The sequence below is a fragment of the Neoarius graeffei genome, chromosome 1, assembly GCF_027579695.1.
Source record: "Neoarius graeffei isolate fNeoGra1 chromosome 1, fNeoGra1.pri, whole genome shotgun sequence".
NCBI classification, from domain to species: Eukaryota; Metazoa; Chordata; class Actinopteri; order Siluriformes; family Ariidae; genus Neoarius; species Neoarius graeffei.
The window spans coordinates 112,006,160-112,025,424 of record NC_083569.1 but is presented as its reverse complement, the minus strand read 5'-3'; the positions used below and the strand labels follow the sequence as shown (position 1 = coordinate 112,025,424).

At 42.2% G+C, this 19,265-nt stretch overlaps 1 protein-coding gene and 1 long non-coding RNA gene across 2 annotated transcripts in view; both read right to left on the bottom strand.

Annotated features, from left to right (window-relative positions):
• Window positions 1-19,265, bottom strand: part of LOC132885935 (titin-like) — a 605,367-nt gene that overhangs the window by 497,220 nt on the left and 88,882 nt on the right. The window contains exon 8 of the mRNA XM_060920468.1: window positions 18,976-19,088. Within this exon, the coding sequence (XP_060776451.1) occupies window positions 18,976-19,088 (113 nt within the window). The remainder of the gene's footprint in view (window positions 1-18,975; window positions 19,089-19,265) is intronic.
• On the bottom strand, window positions 2,440-3,193 carry LOC132882126 (uncharacterized). Its single transcript, XR_009654108.1, has 2 exons — window positions 2,778-3,193; window positions 2,440-2,499 (listed from the first exon to the last, which is right to left on the bottom strand). It is a non-coding gene; the product is annotated as an uncharacterized LOC132882126 (long non-coding RNA).

Below are 19,265 nucleotides of genomic sequence, written 5' to 3'. Positions count from 1 at the left end.
TTGGCAGATCTTTCAGACACATCTCTGATCAAAAATACACATTTCATATCAAAATAAACAAAATGTTCCCAAACAATGTCCAGCCGAGACATAAGGTCATTTCAACTAATAATATAATTTTGTCACAGAATAATTTGCTAACTTCTTGGCCAAGAATTAATACTTAATTAAAACCTAGCACCATACACCAATAAGTAATATTATTCGTACTGGATGTCACTACACAGATATTCAGACTGACAGATCACAAATGTAAGTCATTTATTCAAGTAGTGTTTCTATCTTTTCATAAAATGTGTACGCTAGCATGTCTCTTTTGTAAGTAAGAATAGAACTCACTGTCTGATCTGGTATTTTGCCATGGATCTGTACTCTTCGGCCTGAACAAGGTCCTCTGTATCTGAGACAAATTTGCAAAGCAATTAATATCTTGCAGAACGAATGGAATTAATTAAGTTAATGGTAAAATTTACTGTTTGTTTTTAATGAATGTAATATGCAAACCTTGGAGATGAATGATATTTCCAAGAGATAAAAAGAAATTCCACCTCAGTGAATTTTTCTATAGCTTGCATAATAAATGCATGTAACAGTAAAACAAACTGAAATAGTGTGGAATAGCTTTATGAAACATTCCAAATACCACAATACGGTAAGTAGTCTACATATGTTGTTACAGAATAAAACTTTGTGAAACAATTTAGTTTTTAAATTTCACCAAAACATTCATATTAGGATGCATGTTTATCAGTTTATATTGTAACAATACAAAATAACTGACCAAAGTCATCTTTTGATTGAAATCAAGAGGTAGTTAAACCTTCACAGCTTTAAACCATGGTTTTAAAAAGTGAATGAAATTACCCCATAAAGGAGCCACACTAACATTCAATAACAGGGTTGGCACTGGGAGGCAGGACTCCGACACCACGTCCATCATCCCCCACAAACAACATGACGCTGCGCATGCTTTCCTGCGGTGGAGACTCAGACACTAACATTCATTAAAATAAACATTTAATGATAACATTTGCATATATCATCAGACTTAATCACCTTACATTCACATAGTGACAACAATAGCAAGGTTAACATTCTTACCTTGAAAGATTCTGTCGATCAAACTCTCCAATTATAACCAAACACCTTACCTTTGCACGAATAAAAAAAAAAATAAAAAAAAAATGAGAGGCCAGAAGTCGCTCCTTCAACGGGTTTTGAAAGACCGGAGCCACAAAGCATGATGGGATAGAGGTCAGCCAGCATATGCCCTTTTCCTACCAAGTTAACAGGGTGGGGTGGTGGAGGGGGTCACGGGATAGGGGCGGGTATTGGATTTGGAAAGAAAGTGGAGGGATATTGATCATTTCTATGAAAAGCGTCGACGAACAGCCTGAAGGCAGGGCCCTGGAAAATGAAACTGTACGGTACATGTTCATTCAGTGAATTTGAGCATATTTTGAATAATTTTGCTTGCTTCAAGCTTTCTGTTGTGTTTACTCTTTTATACACCCCCCGGTCGTTGATGGGGGGTTAAACCCCTCCCCCGGATCCGCCCCTGGGGGTCACAAACAAACAAACAAAACCAAACACTCTCAATCACACATCACAGGAATGGAAACAGGCTCAAATCACGGGTCATGGAAATAATTTGTTGGCAATCACGGATCATGTGAAAGTCCCCCCCTTCAGTTAAAGTTGTGTGTACCGAACATGATTTTGGATGAAAAAAATTCCACTAATAGTTATATTAGAGGGTTACAATGCAGATAAACTGATGACATGCCTAACTGAAAAATCATGACTCTACGAACTTTTATTTCATTGAAATGGCCTCATTCAGCACTATTTTAAATTTAAAATATGATCAATTCATCAATAGACCAAGATCACATTATTAATGTTATTCATACCCAGATAGCAGAGGGTCGTTGATTCGACGTGGAATCATCGGCATGTTCTTCGACCTATACGCCGTCGAATCACCGTCGATCACCGACGTTGATTCAACACCGCTTTGCTCATACGAGTTTCCGTTGAAACGACGTTGAAAAGTGGCTGGTGGTCGACAGAGAATAGACCCCCTTTCACCCTTTATTCAACTACGTATTTCGGTCGATTTATAGTTGAATTTTCGGCGATGATTCATCCAACTTTACTTCCTGTTTTATGTACAACAGGAAGGCTACAAATTAAGCAAAACAGGCTAAATTAAACTAGCTAACAATAAAGCATCGGGGCTCTTGCCTAGGATGAACACACATGCATACTTCAACCATGAAAGTGAAACTTAATTTATATCAATGTGCGTAGGCTACGTCCTGTTTTATGTACAACAGGATATAAAAATGCAACAATGCACCTCTCCTAATGTTTGTCAAGCTATCTAATGAGGCATAACTTTTAACATTTATAAGGAACAGAACACACTTGAACAAGTTCTTAGAAACATTTTATGATTTATTTATAATTGTGGCCTATTCCTCCTGCGGCGCAGACCTGTACATGGAAACAGAAAAACATAACCAAAATTAATTTGATGCAGCATTGATAAAGAAAGTCAGCAGTAGGCTATGGGTTTCTAAATGCCACCCTACCTCATTATTTGGACATGGGGAAAAACTATATTTAAAATCCAAAGAGGGATGGAGGGAGGAAAATTAAAACAAAAGAAAGAAATGAAATATAGAGTAGAGAATATTTGATAAAATTAAGGATGTTTTTATTCAGTAAACATTTAAAAAAATGTTCTACAACACTCTAGCCTAGTGACTTACCAGTAACAAAATAGACTTGAAGTATTCAGATCCGCTCTGCATAAAGCAGCTAAATCCTCTCTCTGTCTCCTGGCAGAAAGCTCCTTGGTTTGCTTGTTGTCTCAATCACAGCTGGTATTCTGTAGAAAGACTTCTTTTCACCTTTCCCATCAGCTTTGTTAGAACACCCTAACACAGCACAAAAGTTTACCATTGTAGGTTTATGATGAACCAAGTGCCTCGTGGGTTCACATACCGCGCGCTGCCTTTATTTCCCCCAAATCACGAGTTTGTTGGTCTTCCAATGTGGCGCAGGGTTTGTTTACTTCCGGTTTCGGGTGACGTCAGTGAAAGGGGTCTAATGGGGGCATTACCGCCACCCACTGGATTGGGGTGTAAAGCAGTCTGAACAAAACGTGTAAACATAAACATAGGAGAAATGAACCCGTTTTTCTAACTCGTCCTCACTTAGTCTACTTTTCTTTTTTGATTAGTCTGGATTTGATATTGTAAATTTAAATGTGAATCAATGTATATTCATCGGACATGAACAAATGAATAAATCTTGAGTAATCTTGAGGGGCGTGTGTGTCCGGGGCGCGGTGTCGCGGGGGGGGATCGAACGAACCCTCCGATCCCCCCTGGCTACGGGCCAATTAGTTGCTCATCCTACCAATGTTGAAAACTGGCCGGCAAAAGTGACGATGGTTCAACGTTGTATATTCAACCTTCTCTGACGGTCGACAGATCAACCTTTACCCACGTTGATTCAACGGTGATAAATCGACCCTCTCAGACGGCGGAGAAATCAACGTTTCACGGCGCCGTTTCAACGTTGATTTTCTGACGTACGACTGAAACCGACCATTCTGACCAAAACTCTACGTCGTTTCAATGACCCTCTGCTATCGGGGTAGAGACATACAACAAAATGTACGAAAGCAAATTATGAATACATCGATCATCAAATAGAAAATACACACATGTAGACTACATAGTATAACCCCGATTCCAAAAAAGTTGGGACAAAGTACAAATTGTAAATAAAAACAGAATGCAATAATTTACAAATCTCAAACTGATATTGTATTCACAATAGAACATAACATATCAAATGTCGAAAGTAAGACATTTTGAACTTTCATGCCAAAAATATTGGCTCATTTGAAATTTCATGACAGCAACACATCTCAAAAAAGTTGGGACAGGGGCAATAAGAGGCTGGAAAAGTTAAAGGTACAAAAAAGGAACAGCTGGAGGACCAAATTGCAACTCATTAGGTCAATTGGCAATAGGTCATTAACATGACTGGGTATAAAAAGAGCATCTTGGAGTGGCAGCGGCTCTCAGAAGTAAAGATGGGAAGAGGATCACCAATCCCCCTAATTCTGTGCTGGCAAATAGTGGAGCAATATCAGAAAGGAGTTCGACAGTGTAAAATTGCAAAGAGTTTGAACATATCATCTACAGTGCATAATATCATCAAAAGATTCAGAGAATCTGGAAGAATCTCTGTGCGTAAGGGTCAAGGCCAGAAAACCATACTGGGTGCCTGTGATCTTCGGGCCCTTAGACGGCACTGCATCACATACAGGCATGCTTCTGTATTGGAAATCACAAAATGGGCTCAGGAATATTTCCAGAAAACATTATCTGTGAACACAATTCACCGTGCCATCCGCCGTTGCCAGCTAAAACTCTACAGTTCATAGAAGAAGCCGTATCTAAACATGATCCAGAAGCGCAGACGTCTTCTCTGGGCCAAGGCTCATTTAAAATGGACTGTGGCAAAGTGGAAAACTGTTCTGTGGTCAGACGAATCAAAATTTGAAGTTCTTTATGGAAATCAGGGACGCCGTGTCATTCAGACTAAAGAGGAGAAGGACGACCCAAGTTGTTATCAGTGCTCAGTTCAGAAGCCTGCATCTCTGGTATGGGGTTACATTAGTGCGTGTGGCATGGGCAGCTTACACATCTGGAAAGACACCATCAATGCTGAAAGGTATATCCAGGTTCTAGAGCAACATAAGCTCCCATCCAGACGACGTCTCTTTCCGGGAAGACCTTGCATTTTCCGACATGACAATGCCAAACCACATACTGCATCAAGACTGCGTAGAAGAAGGGTCCGGGTACTGAGCTGGCCAGCCTGCAGTCCAGATCTTTCACCCATAGAAAACATTTGGTGCATCATAAAATGGAAGATACGACAAAAAAGACTTAAGACAGTTAAGCAACTAGAATCCTACATTAGACAAGAATGGGTTAACATTCCGATCCCTAAACTTGAGCAACTTGTCTCCTCAGTCCCCAGACGTTTACAGACTGTTGTAAAGAGAAAAGGGGATGTCTCACAGTGGTAAACATGGCCTTGTCCCAACTTTGAGATGTGTTGTCATGAAATTTAAAATCACCTAATTTTTCTTTTTAAATGATACATTTTCTCAGTTTAAACATTTGATATGTCATCTATGTTCTATTCTGAATAAAATATGGAGTTTTGAAACTTCTACATCATTGCATTCAGTTTTTATTTACAACTTGTACTTTGTCCCAACTTTTTTGGAATCGGGGTTGTAGGACATACGTCACTAGATGGTCGCCAGACAACATGTCCATTACATATTACCACTACGTTGTCGTTACGTATTACCACTACATTGTCATTACCTATTGGCATGACGTTGTCTTTGGACGTGCCTACTACGTAACGACGACGTATTTCCCTGACATTACCAAACCACATCATATATACGTTGTGTGTTTGCTGGGTTGGGAGTGTTTCAGGTAGGCCTAGAGTATATGTGAGCTGAATGGCTTCCAGGAGACAACATTGTGTGACAACAGAAGATAGCGATAGCTACATCCTCTATGGCAAAGTTGTCATGACCACTCAACAGCAGTTGATATTTACCAATGTCTGTCTTAAGGCTCACTCACAACCCGCTGTAAGTGCTTTGGACATGCACGGGGTCGCATGGTTTGGTAGCTCGCAGCTATGGGTAGCTCGGGTCACAGTTAATCTGGGGGGAAAGTTTGGGGGAGGAGTACAGGCAAAGTATTTGTCAAGTACAGGTTGCACACCTGACTTCTTCGAGGTGTGGGAAAAATCGCGCCATTCACCCGTGGAAAGTGTATATCTGACGCGTGTGATCAGTGTGTGTTCAGTGAGGTGTGGAATGTGTGTGACTTGCATTTTACCAGTTTCCTGCACTACGAGTTCAGGCCGCAGTTGTGAAGCATGTGTGATGCATGTGATAAGCACATTACAATCACTCATAACTTGTGTGTGATGCAAGCCGGGAGTGGCTTGCATCACACGCAAACTTTAAATTTTAAACTTTAAAATTTAAAGTAAACTTTAAATTTTCAGTTTAAAGTTTAGAAAGGGGCGGCACGGTGGTGTAGTGGTTAACGCTGTCACCTCACAGCAAGAAGGTCCGGGTTCGAGCCCCGTGGCCGGCGAGGGCCCTTCTGTGCGGAGTTTGCATGTTCTCCCCATGTCCGCGTGGGTTTCCTCCGGGTGCTCCGGTTTCCCCCACAGTCCAAAGACATGCAGGTTAGGTTAACTGGTGACTCTAAATTGACCGTAGGTGTGAACGTGAGTGTGAATGGTTGTCTGTGTCTATGTGTCAGCCCTGTGATGACCTGGCGACTTGTCCAGGGTGTACCCTGCCTTTCGCCCGTAGTCAGCTGGGATAGGCTCCAGCTTGCCTGCGACCCTGTAGAGCAGGATAAAGCGGCTAGAGATAATGAGATGAGAAGTTTAGAAAATGGGACCCAAGAAGAGGTGAGCAAAAGTGAAGTAACCCAGCCTGAAACAGCAGAGAGGGAGGAGGAGGAAGAATTTGATGATGGTAGCAGCACCGGCGAGCCCTGCACGGACAGGGAGAAGCATGCCTTCAAGCCGGCAGAAGGCACAGCACCCCACCAGAGGGATTTTCACAGGTAAATACGCATGCTTTAAACATTCATTTCAGTATCTATATGTTTATGTAATTAATATTATATATGCGATTTTCATGTACGTTTCAGCTAACGACACCCAGAAGTGAGTACATTACAATCCCATCATCGCTGTCAGGCCATTGTGCCATGCTCAGTGATGAGGACAAGGATATCCCGACACCCCGTCCCACCACTCAGCAGGAGTAGGAGCAGGACAGCAGCTCGGAGTCAAAGTGTGTTTCAGTGCCCAAACTGTTGGACTATTTAGTTGTGGCTTTTTTTTTTTACAGTCTAATAAAATGCGTAATAAAATGCTACTTATGTTTTATTATTTGACATTTGCATGGTAAATTAAACATGTACTCAAATAAGGTGGTCTTCTTCCCTTCTACAATACTACACGCTACATGATTGCTTCCTTGGTTTCTCCTCTCTCTCTCTCTCTCTATATTATATATATATATATATATATATATATATATATATATATATATATATATATATATATACACACACACACACACACACACACACATACATACATACATACCAGTGGCGGCTGGTAGTCTTTCAAACAGGGGAGGCTGGTCGGTTACGATATTTCCAGATTTTAAAAGAAAAAAACACATCAATTTTGCCCATACTCTTGCCTCTGATCTGGCTGATTGTTGGCAGGGTCACAAACTGTGAAATAACAGGTTCTTTTGGCCCATTAGCCTACTGTCCAATATACATGATGGTGGTGTTGGGGGGTGGTGGTGGTTATATTTTAACATCTTATATTTTAAAATTGTGGCATGTTGTTTAAAAATTGACCTCGGCTGTGTTTTTGTTTAAAAATGTTTTCCAAATTGTAGCGGTGTTTAATTCATATCCAGAAAAACATATATTCCAATATAATATACTCAGCATAAACATTTTAAATAGATTCTATATTTTTGGTCCATCCATGACATATTACTAAAGTAGCCTATTTACTGTTGTTGATGTGGGTCACTTGCTGTTAGCCAATTCACTTTCTCGTACCAGGAGAGCTGAAAGGAACGAGTATTATTCCCTACCTTTTTCACCAAGTCAATTTGAGGCGTTGGTCTACCCTGATCTTTAATTTTAATTTTTTCCTCGAAAGGAAGACTGGCAAATGGCTTCGCCAAAATTAAATCAACAATGCTTGGCATCCGTGCACAGCTTTCTTGCTAGCTGACTAGCCCCCTCAAGTTCAAGTTCAGTCACTCAAATAAACAAAATTTCTGGAACTAAGATAGCAAACTTGACAACACTATATTTACACTTTATTTACAATGAAAATATATACAAACTAAAAAAGCTGGTAGAAACCGTATGTAATGAATGAAATCGAAACGTAAGCCGATCTCTTACAATACACCACAGCACTTGCGAATCCGCATGGGACTGAACTGATGTTACCAGATACTGCTGACGTTATCCAGCCCAAAATATGTTCAAAACCCGCCAAAATGCACTTAAAACCGCCCAATTGGGCAGGAAACCGCCCAATCTGGCAACACTGTACCGCTGCCTGTCTATAGTTGAAACGAGCTGTCAATCAAAGAAAATATCCGGCCGCTTTCACCAATCACCAGTCTCCTCGCGGAAACTGCCATGTCCCTCCCATGTGAAGCTCGGAGTCCGTGGGCGGGCATTTTCGCAGTATTTGTCCAATAACCGTCTTGCATTTTGAGATTGAAAAGCGCATAGCTCCCAAATGCCGTTGAAGTCCATTGAGGCTGGGAGTCCGTGAGACTTTGTGGGCGTGCGTTTTCACAGTATTTGTCCAATAATTGTCTTGCATTTTGAGATTGACAAGCACATAGCTCCCAATCCACTGAGGCTGGGCTGCATCGCGCTGTCATGAGGGGGAAAAACTCATGCACACATTAGGCGAGCTGGGGAAAGTTATAATGGAATGATTTTGCACTGTAGTTGGGTTGAGCACATATATTTCTACGATTCTGGATCTGAAATAGCAATGTTATAAGGTCGGCTATACCATAAGCCTAGCACAATTCATCCTACACGATGTTCATCATTTTTAGAGGAGGCTGAGCCTCCCTCGTTGTCTTAGAGCAATCGCCCATGATACATACACACACACACACACACACACACACACACACACACACACACACAGAGTCTTGCCCCTTGTGTCGCGTGCAGGTCGCATGCACTGCGTGCACACCACACATGGGGTAGAAAGTGAGATGTACTTCTGTCTTGCGTGCCACACAAATAGCAAGTGTAGATACTTGTGTAGTATTTCTGAGGCACATCACTCATACAATGACTGTGCGTCATTCATGCATCTTACGGTCATCGCAAAAAGCCCCTACTAGCTGCACTGCTGACTTGGTTCAGGAGTACAAAAGGACTATGGGTCCCGTATGTAGTGTATGCATTCTTGATTTGTCACAAGACCCATAGAATTTGCATGTGCAGGACCAAAAGTCTCTACGGGCAGTCTGCGACCTTCTACGGTGCTGAACACACGCAACTGTCGCACAAGTCTCAAGCATGGTTTTGCCAATTTTTTTTTACCGTGGACTGCCCGTAGGAGCCTGTATGGCGGGTTGTGAGTGAGGCTTTATTGCTGCAAACCCACCTGATGTCCTGAAGTCCAACAATGGAGACGTTCAGATGGGTGAGTTCGGCAGAAAGACACAAGCAATGGCCGGGCAGGTTCAGGGTGAGGCTGTTCCAAGTAGCTTTGCAGATAGCACAGCATGTCAGACTGAGGGAAGGTGGTAGCACAGGTGTGAGATCTGGGGAACTCTTTCTTTGCGAATTTGTGCACAACCCTTCATTACACCTGCCTGTATGCCACCGTGTGGATGAATGTTATTGCTGGGCCTGGAGGGCCCAGGTCTTTTGTCATCTGATGTTAATAGCAGTTGGTTAATAAGGGTGTTGATTTGTTAGCCTCATGAGAGATTGTGCCCATGATCAAATCTGAATGCCGGGAGTGACCTGAAGGGATCAAAGTGGGGATCCATGTTTCACACTTTCCATCAGAGGCTGCCCCAGGCAAAGACCCCTGCCCCAGCCAATAACCTCAGTCGGGAAAATGCCAATAAAAAAAAAAAAAAAACAAGGGAGATGACAAAATGGCATACTCAAATAATGAATCTTTTTATTAAACAACGATAGATAAAACATCAAAATGAGAATAGGCTCCTGTAATGTAGAATTTTTCACGGAGTAGTTTTCACTTTTATATGTATATATTAAAGAGATCATTTTAATGTTTAGCATTCTCTTCTTCTCAATTGTGCCTTTGATCTCTGACTTAAGGCGGATTTATACTTTGTCAAATCTGTGGGGGGTGCTTTAGGAGTATGGGGTTCAGGGCCCACTATTGCGGGCCATTTGGACCATGTATGACTGGAGCAGGAGTTTGGTTCGCATTGCTGGCAGTAAGTCTGACTCATTCCCAGTGCATGTGGGACACCACCAGGGCTGCCTTTTGTCACTGGTTCTGTTCATATCTTTTATGGACAGAATTTCTAGGCACAGCCAAGGGGCGGAGGGTGTCCTGTTTGGTGGCATCAGGATCACGTCTCTGCTTTTTGCGGATGAGGTGGCCCTGTTGGCTTCATCAATCTGTGACTTATAGCATGCACTGGGATGGTTTGCAGCCGAGTGCGAAGTGGCTGGGATAAGGATCAGCACCTCCAAGTCCGTGGACATGGCACTCAGCCAGAAATGGGTGGACTGCCTACTTCGGATCAGGGGGAGTTGCTACCTAAAGTGGATGAGTTTAACCCGTTTAATCCCAAATTTTTCCCTGCAAAATAAGTGCATGCATTTCATTCCTTAGACCTCACCAGTATGTAACGTATGATTTTTTTCATTTTATGTTGGTTATGTTAGTGAAAATGTAGGTAATATACTTGGCAACAATTATTGCCAGTGGGAAACAGCATAGTCGAAATCTACATAATTTTTTCAGTTTGACCTATTTACACATATTAATAATCAGGATATAACTAACAAGTGGTACATCGCACTTCTCGCATGCATACACAGTGCAGTTGTTGCACCGTCTACATCTTTGGTATCATTTTCCCGTGTTGACAGGCCAGTGACGTTTTCCATCACCTCTTGTGGAATCCCGAGGTTTCACAATTACAGATCTTCTGCCTTGACCAAGAGGTCGTTTTCCATATCTCTTAAGGAGATCCATGGACAAAACCTACTGAAAGGTCAGGAGGTCATAGTCACTGCCAACAACATCTCTGAAGAACAGCCAGCTGTTCACCACTGCACTGTGAAGAGATCAAGCCAGGACTGGCCACCACCACTTTTTTGACCTTATCATAGATCTGTATCTTGACATGTGAAGATCATAGAGATCCATGCCGCCTATGTTTTGGTTGTATGTCAAGAAACACAGAGGCTGTTGCACTTTGACAAAGGCTTTTTTCTCTTTGCTCCACCTGGATGCTTGACCTTCTGAATATTTTTCTACAGCATTGGTTGCCATGGTTACAACACTTATCCTTCCAACGCACCAGTAGCTTCTCCCCCTCTGTAAGGACCTCAGTGCTCCCACGAGGCATTTTTTCGAAATCCTTCACACCTGTGAAAGGGATGTCATGCAGATGGCACGGTCTCAGTGTGCCAAGGGACCCATACCCTTGTTTGGTCATTTCATCAGAGGCTAAGAGAGGTGAAAAGGTTATCATGCACAAATGTGCATCCTGGAGGAACTTCTGCTTGCTCAGCCAGACCAAGGACAACACTGGGGCCCTGTCCCAAGCCAGTTTCTGGCAAAAGTGTGTGGACTCCACAATAGGGCTCCATGTGAAACATGTACCCTGTGGGTGAAGCAAGGCTCCACAACTTGTATCCAAACCGGATTGGTTTGCCCCTGATAAACTGCTTGCAGCCATGCTTGCCATAGTAGGGGATCATGCTTTCATCAACTGATAGATGTTTTGTGTATGACATCATCTTGTAAGAGTCACTGAGCGCACTGAAGATGGGTCGCACTTTAAAGAAAGGGTAGTCTGTGGCTTTTGAGTTATCAACCAGATGTATTGAGGCCATTATCTCATCAAAGTGATTCCTTCTCATTGCATTTGAGATGGCTTCATTGTAGACATCAGTGTCATATGACCAATACATGTGCCTCCGTGGCACAGAACTGTAGCCAGATGTGAGCAGAATCCCATAGAAAGTCAGCAACTCATCCATGTTCAGATCAAGTGCCTTCCCTTTGGTTTGCATTGAATATGCATTTGACATCTCAACAGTGAGCTCCCTCAGAGTAGGAGGATACATCAGCAGGAACAAATCAGCAGGGTCAGGTTTGGTTTGTTTGATGCAATCTGCTGCAGTTGGGCCATAGGCCACAAAATCTGGTCTATTGGATGTGGCTGGTCGTCGAGATCTTTTAACAACCCTGTCCCTATTTTGCTTATTTTGACGGGACTTTTTCTGTTTTTTATTGCATTTCAGGGTTTCATTTTCTTCTGAGCATCTCCTTTTATTGCTCTGTGGGGTATCAGTAACCTCTGGGCATCTTTTTCAGCTTGGTGCTGTGGGAGACACACTAGAATCAAGGGATATTTTCTGTTTTGGGGTTTCATTTTCCTCAGGAGATCTTTTTTTGGTAGTGGAGTCTCATTTTCCTCACGGAGTCCCCTTTTTTTGGCTGGACACTTTGGGAGACTCACCAAATAGTGGCAATGGGTTTTCTTCATCACCAAATGCTGCAGGAATTAGAGGTGAGAGGGTGGGGCCATTGGGGGGACAGAGAGGGTCTGGGAGTAGGTCTGGACTTGTCAAGATGAAATTTTCCTCATCCACCTGATAGGTCACTTCTGCTTCACCATTTAGCAATCTAGCAGGCAAATGGCCTGTTTCACCTTGGTACTCTCTATCTGAGGAGTCACTCTCTCAGTCACTTTCAATTGCATCTTTTTCAACTGTAGGAATGACTGCGATGTAGCATACATCACTTTGGGGTTCCTTAAGGTCTAGGAGATCCAAAACCTCTGACAGTTTTAAGCTGTGTAGAAAAAATCCCCCCCAAAAAAGAATAAACACCTAAAACCTAGCCTAGCATAAAACTTGGTAAAACACTATGGATATATTTTATGCTAACAGCAACAAATGTTGCCATGCTTACATTTACTCTTCTTATGATCAAAATATGCATGAAGGCACATAGTTCTCATTATATATCAGTAGTAGACCCTTTAAAAGATGCATGTTGAAAATATTTTAGTTATATCTGTACATTAAGGTATTTTACTTACTTCCTCTTGTAAAAGTTTGAGCCAGACATCATCTTCTGGAGGTGCAGGCAGGAAGTAAAGAGGCCTGGTCATGTGACCATTCACACTAGTTACATGATATTGATATAATTTATAGGAGACAATTTTTTTTTTCATTTTAAAACTTAAATTAGCTACCCAAAGTCAAGCCAACACTTCAAAAGATTTCAGAAGTAAAAAAAAAAGTACGGCAACTATTGTTGCCAGTGGGATTAAACAGGTTAAGTATCTCGGGCTTTTGTTCACAAGTGATGGTAAGGGGGAGCAGGACTTGGACAGACAGATTGGGGCAGTGATGCAGATGCTAAACCAGTCTGTTGTGGTAAAGAGAGAGCTGAGCCAAAAGGCAAAGCTCTCAATTTACTGGTCCATCTACATTCCCATTCTCACCTATGGTCACGTGCTGTGGGTAGTGACTGAAAGAATGAGATCACAGATACAAGCAGTAGAAATGAGTTTTTTTTTCTGCAGGGTGGCTGGGCTCTCCCTTAGAGACAGTGTGAGAAGCTTGGTTGTGAGGGATAAACTAAATTCAAAGTGTAGATACTGTACAGTCATTATGCGCTTATCTTAAAACACTGTCTGGCTGTTGCTCATACCTGTGTTCATAGATGGTAGAAGAGGCAGGCAGGTAGGGAGAGGGCACACGGTCAGGCAAGCAGAAGAGAGATACAGTAGGTAGCAGGCAGGCAAGCAGGTTGCAAGCAGGCGAGCAGGTAACAAGCAGGCAGACAGGGAGGGAAAGAGGTAGGTGGCAGGCAGGCAAACAGGTGGTACACAGTGGAGTACTGTAAATCCAAATTGTTTGTAATCCACAGGGTGAGGGTTAATCCAAAGTATAAATTTCAAGCTTCAATACAAGTTCCAAGAAAGGGTGAAATCAAAGTATTCTAAATTCTATTTAAGTGTAGTTCAAGGTTTAGAGTTAAAGCGGTAAAAAAACTATTCAACTACGGCATCTTCCATTGTCTAACTGAGACTGAACACCATGTGGAAGATGCCATCTTTACCTTGACAGGTGACCTAAGGCTATGTTAAAATAAAAGTTCCAGGCTGAAGGCCAGCAAATCTCAAACAAAGTAAGAGTCTAAACCAAAGCAAATTTTAACCAAATTTGGCTTGAACATTGGTCATTTGGGAGAGACTCAGAGTAGAACCGCTGCTCCTGCACATCAAAAGGAGTCAGTTGAGGTGGTTTGGGCAACTTGTTAGGATGCCCCCTGGACGCCTCCCAAGGGAGGTTCTCCCCACTGGGAGGAGACCCTGGGGCAGACCCAGGACATGCTAGAGAGATTACATCTCTCAGCTGGCCTGGGAACACCTCGGCATTCCCCTAGAAAAGCTGGTGGAGGTGGCCGGGGAGAGGGAAGTCTGGGCTGCTCTGCTTAGGCTGCTACCCCCATGACCCAGATCCAGATAAGCGGTAGAAAATGGATGGATGAATGTATGGATGTCAAATCTACTCTGCATGCATGGCATTGACAATGTGAAGCATTTGTACTTGCACATAAGGTGTGTGTCTCCTTTAGAAGGTGCTATCACATGAAATACACCAGAAGTTACTGCTTTTACACATAAAAAAACAGTGGAATGTGAGCTCCATATTTCACTATAGGAATAATAAACAGAAAATAATATGGACAAAATGTTGTTTTGAAACAAAGTTCCTTATATTTTCGTCCTTATATTTTACTTAATCTTCCTCGTGGTAGGGTCGGCACCGACCCATTTTTAGGTTTGAAATGCATAAAAATGCCATTTAAATTTGTTTATTGCATCAAGGCTTTTTGACTTTGCCGGGAACCTCTATTTATACAAAATGAAACAAACAAAAAAATTCACTAAATTATAAAATGCTCTGGTGAAAATTATGACCTTTGTTTTGTTAGAGTCGGTTTCGACTTTAAAACAATAATTAGTGCCAAAACTGAAATCATAAACATACTGTCCTTACCAGTGTTCGAACTATGCTGATATTTTCGGGGGGTCCCTTTTTTTCCCTTGGGGGGGATGCTTGCACTTGTCTCAGAGCGCGGATCTCCAAACACATGAGAAGCCTATCTTACGCACATATCATGCGGACTCCACACCTCCACACATGCATCGCGTCTGAAGTCATAACTCATCAGGGGAAATCATGTCCGCATTGGCATGTTCAAAAAACAACCTCGCGTCAACAATGATACCACACGCAAGAAAAAAAAAACAGTCAGGCTACTCAACACATCTGAATTTTTACTTTTCTTAACAAATCCAAAACTCGAAAGAGGACCTTGTTTTCTTTTCGACATGGCTAATGCTGAAGACTAGCACTTGCATGATCTGAAGATGCACCGAATGATAAACACTTTCTCAACCTACTGCCACACCCACTACAAACATTGTAGCAAAACAACCGTGGGAAAGAGGGGCAACTACAGAAACATGGATAGAAGTCGTGGGAAAATTCTGGGGACACAAACTAGTAGAAAGGAAGTGTGTTGGCACTGTTGGCACACTTCCTTTCTACTAGTTTGTGTCCCCAACCTGGCAGCAGCAGTCACTGTCATATCGGTTTATTTTATCTTTGATGTAAACACAACACTTCAGATATGCAAATGCTTCCCATTACACATGATTGCTATGTCAATAAACATCATTTTGCCAATATTTTAGAGACCCCCCAACATTTCCCAAATCATGTTTTCAAGGGATCTCATGTCTGTTTCAGGGGATCTCAGATCCCCCGAGTACCCCCGTAGTTTGAACGGTGGTCCTTACACTGTAAGGGGTGTGGTTACACTCCTTACCAGTTGGTGGCAGTAATGCACAATTATGTTGTTTGCCCACCACCAAGAAGAAGGAGTTGATGACTTGCAGAATACAAATTTCCAGTTTGCAGCATGCAAAAATGAGAAGATTTACAATAAGGCAAGCTCTGGATAATATCTTTGCTGAAGATGAAGCAGAGGACACAGAGCAGCATAGTGATATGGATGAGCAGGTTTCTGAGGAGGAGGATAATATAGAATATCAACCAGAGGACACAGACACATCTGATGAGGAGGTCACAGGTGCTGAAGCTACTCACGCTCCTGCTGAAACATACAAATCCAAAAATGGTAACATCTGTTGGAGCTCAGTACCTCCTGGTTTACATGGCAGGGCAGCTGCGAAAAATGTCATCAAAATGACCCCTGGGATCACAGTGTTTGCTGTGATGAAAATAAGTGACATCAAAACATGTTTTGATCTGTTTATGCCATTGTCACAAAAAAAATCACTGCTATGACAAACCTTGAAGGAAAAAAGTCAACAGTGACATATGGAATGACACTGATGAGCAGGGGCGCAGATAGGATTTTTGAACTGGGGGGGACTGAGCTGTCAGCAAATGATTCCATTTTGTATATATATATATATATATATATATATATATATATATATATATATACACACACACTACCGTTCAAACGTTTGGGGTCACTTTGAAATTTCCTTATTTTTGAAAGAAAAGCACCGTTCTTTTCAATGAAGATCACTTTAAACTAATCAGAAATACACTCTATACATTGCTAATGTGGTAAATGACTATTCTAGCTGCAAATGTCTGGTTTTTGGTGCAATATCTACATAGGTGTATAGAGGCCCATTTCCAGCAACGATCACTCCAGTGTTCTAATGGTACAATGTGTTTGCTCATTGCCTCAGAAGGCTAATGGATGATTAGAAAACCCTTGTACAATCATGTTAGCACAGCTGAAAACAGTTGAGCTCTTTAGAGAAGCTATAAAACTGACCTTCCTTTGAGCAGATTGAGTTTCTGGAGCATCACATTTGTGGGGTCGATTAAATGCTCAAAATGGCCAGAAAAATGTCTTGACTATATTTTCTATTCATTTTACAACTTATGGTGGTAAATAAAAGTGTGACTTTTCATGGAAAACACAAAATTGTCTGGGTGACCCCAAACTTTTGAACGGTAGTGTGTATACATGTTATTTCACCTCCCTCACTGCCATCACCAGGAACTACCTGCAGGCCAGGACAATGATAACATTTTAACATAGCCTATGGAAATCCAAAGTTTACACATTATCATCATGCACAGAAATTGCAAAACTGCAAAACTAGTTTTAAAACCGCTAAGTTCCAACTGTTAAACATAGCAAGAGGCTGGGCTACGTGTGTGTGTGTAAAGTGTAAACCAGTGCATCCTGACTTTCTAACTATGCCTGTGTGTTGCGTGAGCGGCAGTCAGTCAACAACTCTTCGCAAAGTTTCCTTATGAAACAATATGCTCGCTGAAATTATGGCAGGGAACGCCAGATTAAACATTAAATCTGCCTTCTGAGCACTGTATCTACAGGCTACCACCGAAAGAAGGAGGCTACCAGAAAGGCATCTCTACTCCGTACGATTTTACTTTCACTACGACATTACTTTGAACAGACTATCAAAAAATTCCAAGGTGATATGATAAAGTAAGGCACAGTTTACTTACAGTCGGTTTTTTTTTGTTTGTTTGTTTTGAAAAAACGATGCAATCGTTTTCTGCCTTTTGGCACCCTTCATCATGCCGTGTTGGGGTCCTGAACTAGGAGGCGCTGTCCCTGATATGCCTGTCAAACTTGTGGGTAACCATAGCAACCAAGCTCGAGCTTGCAACCTGTGCAGTCTGCGCAGTTGCAACTGTCTGTACTGCTGTGCACCTCAATAAACCGAATGGTAATTAGTCTTTTGATTTTTCCGTGAGGTTTGCCTTATGCAAAGAAAGACAGCATAGACGTTTTTTCCTCCCAATAAGTGGGGGGGACCGAACGAGGTGAATTTAAATCTGGGTGGGACGAATCCCCCCCCATCCCCCCCTCTATCTGTGCCTGTGCTGATGAGTAATACTTCGATGCTTATATTGGTGTTCTTCTTCTTGCTGGAGTGTACAGATCCAGCAATGAGGCCACTGATAGTCTCTGGGATGCAACATCAGGCAGAAATATTTTCCAGGCAACAGTGTCATTTCAGACCTTTCAAATGATATCAAGAGTGTTCAGATTTGACAATAGAGATACTAGAGTAAAATCTGACAAGCTTACTCCCATCAGGGATGTCTGGGAGAGATGGGTGCAGCTCCTTCCACTGATGTTCAACCCAGGGCCAGAGGTGACAGTACATGAACGTTTTGTCCCTTTCTGTGGAAAATGTCCCTTCCAGTAATACATGCCCAGTAATCCAAGCAAATATGGCATAAAAATCTGGGCAGCCTGTGATGCAAAAAACAGCTATGCATGGAATCTGCAGATTTACACAGGCAAACCTGCAAGTGGCATCCCTGAGAAATCAAGGAAAACTTGTATTCCTGGATATGACTACTGGACTGCGGGGTCACATCACCACATGTGGCATTTTTTTTTTATCAGCTATGACCTTGGACAAGAACTTCTCAGGAGGAAACTTACCATGGTGGGCACAAAAAAAAAAAAATAAACCTGAGCTGCCTGCTGAAATTTTGCAGGTGAAGGACAGGGCTCCAGTTTCTTCAAAATTTGCTTTTACAGACACCACTGCTGTTGTTTCATATTGTCCAAAAAAAACCCCAAAAAACAGAGTGTGATACTTATGTCCACTTTTCACACAGACACAGCTGTGTCATCAGGAAGTGACAAAAAGTCCATAATTATCCTGGACTATAATAAAAACAAAGGAGGAGTGGACAACCTGGACAACCTGACTGCCACCTACACTTGCCAGCGAATGACCAGGAGATGGCCAATGGCTGTGTTTTATAACATCCTAGATGTGTCGGCATACAATACATTTGTGTTGTGGACCCACATTCACCTAGGGTGGAACTCAACCAAAAAAAAAAACAAGCGGAGAATGTTTCTTGAGGAGCTAGGAAGTTCTCTTGTCAAGCCGCACACTGAGCAAAGGGAACGGGTGCCCCGAGAACCAACTGCTGCAGCCTTTGTCAGACAGCTGCAAAGTTCACCTACCACTCTGTCCATACCATCAGCAACATAAAGAGTATCAGCTGCAGCAACCTCCTCAGCCAGCCCTGCCTCAACATCAACCAGCACAGCCACAGCCACAACCCCACTGAGGCCACCTGATTCCAAAAGAAAGAGGTGTCAGGTCTACCCTAGCAATAAGGACAGGAAGACAAATATATTGTGCTTCTCCTGCAAAAAATATATCTGCAAAGAACACACTAAAAGTGTCACTTTTTGCCACACATGCATCTAAACACACACACGTATGTGTACATGTATTTGCACACAAAGAC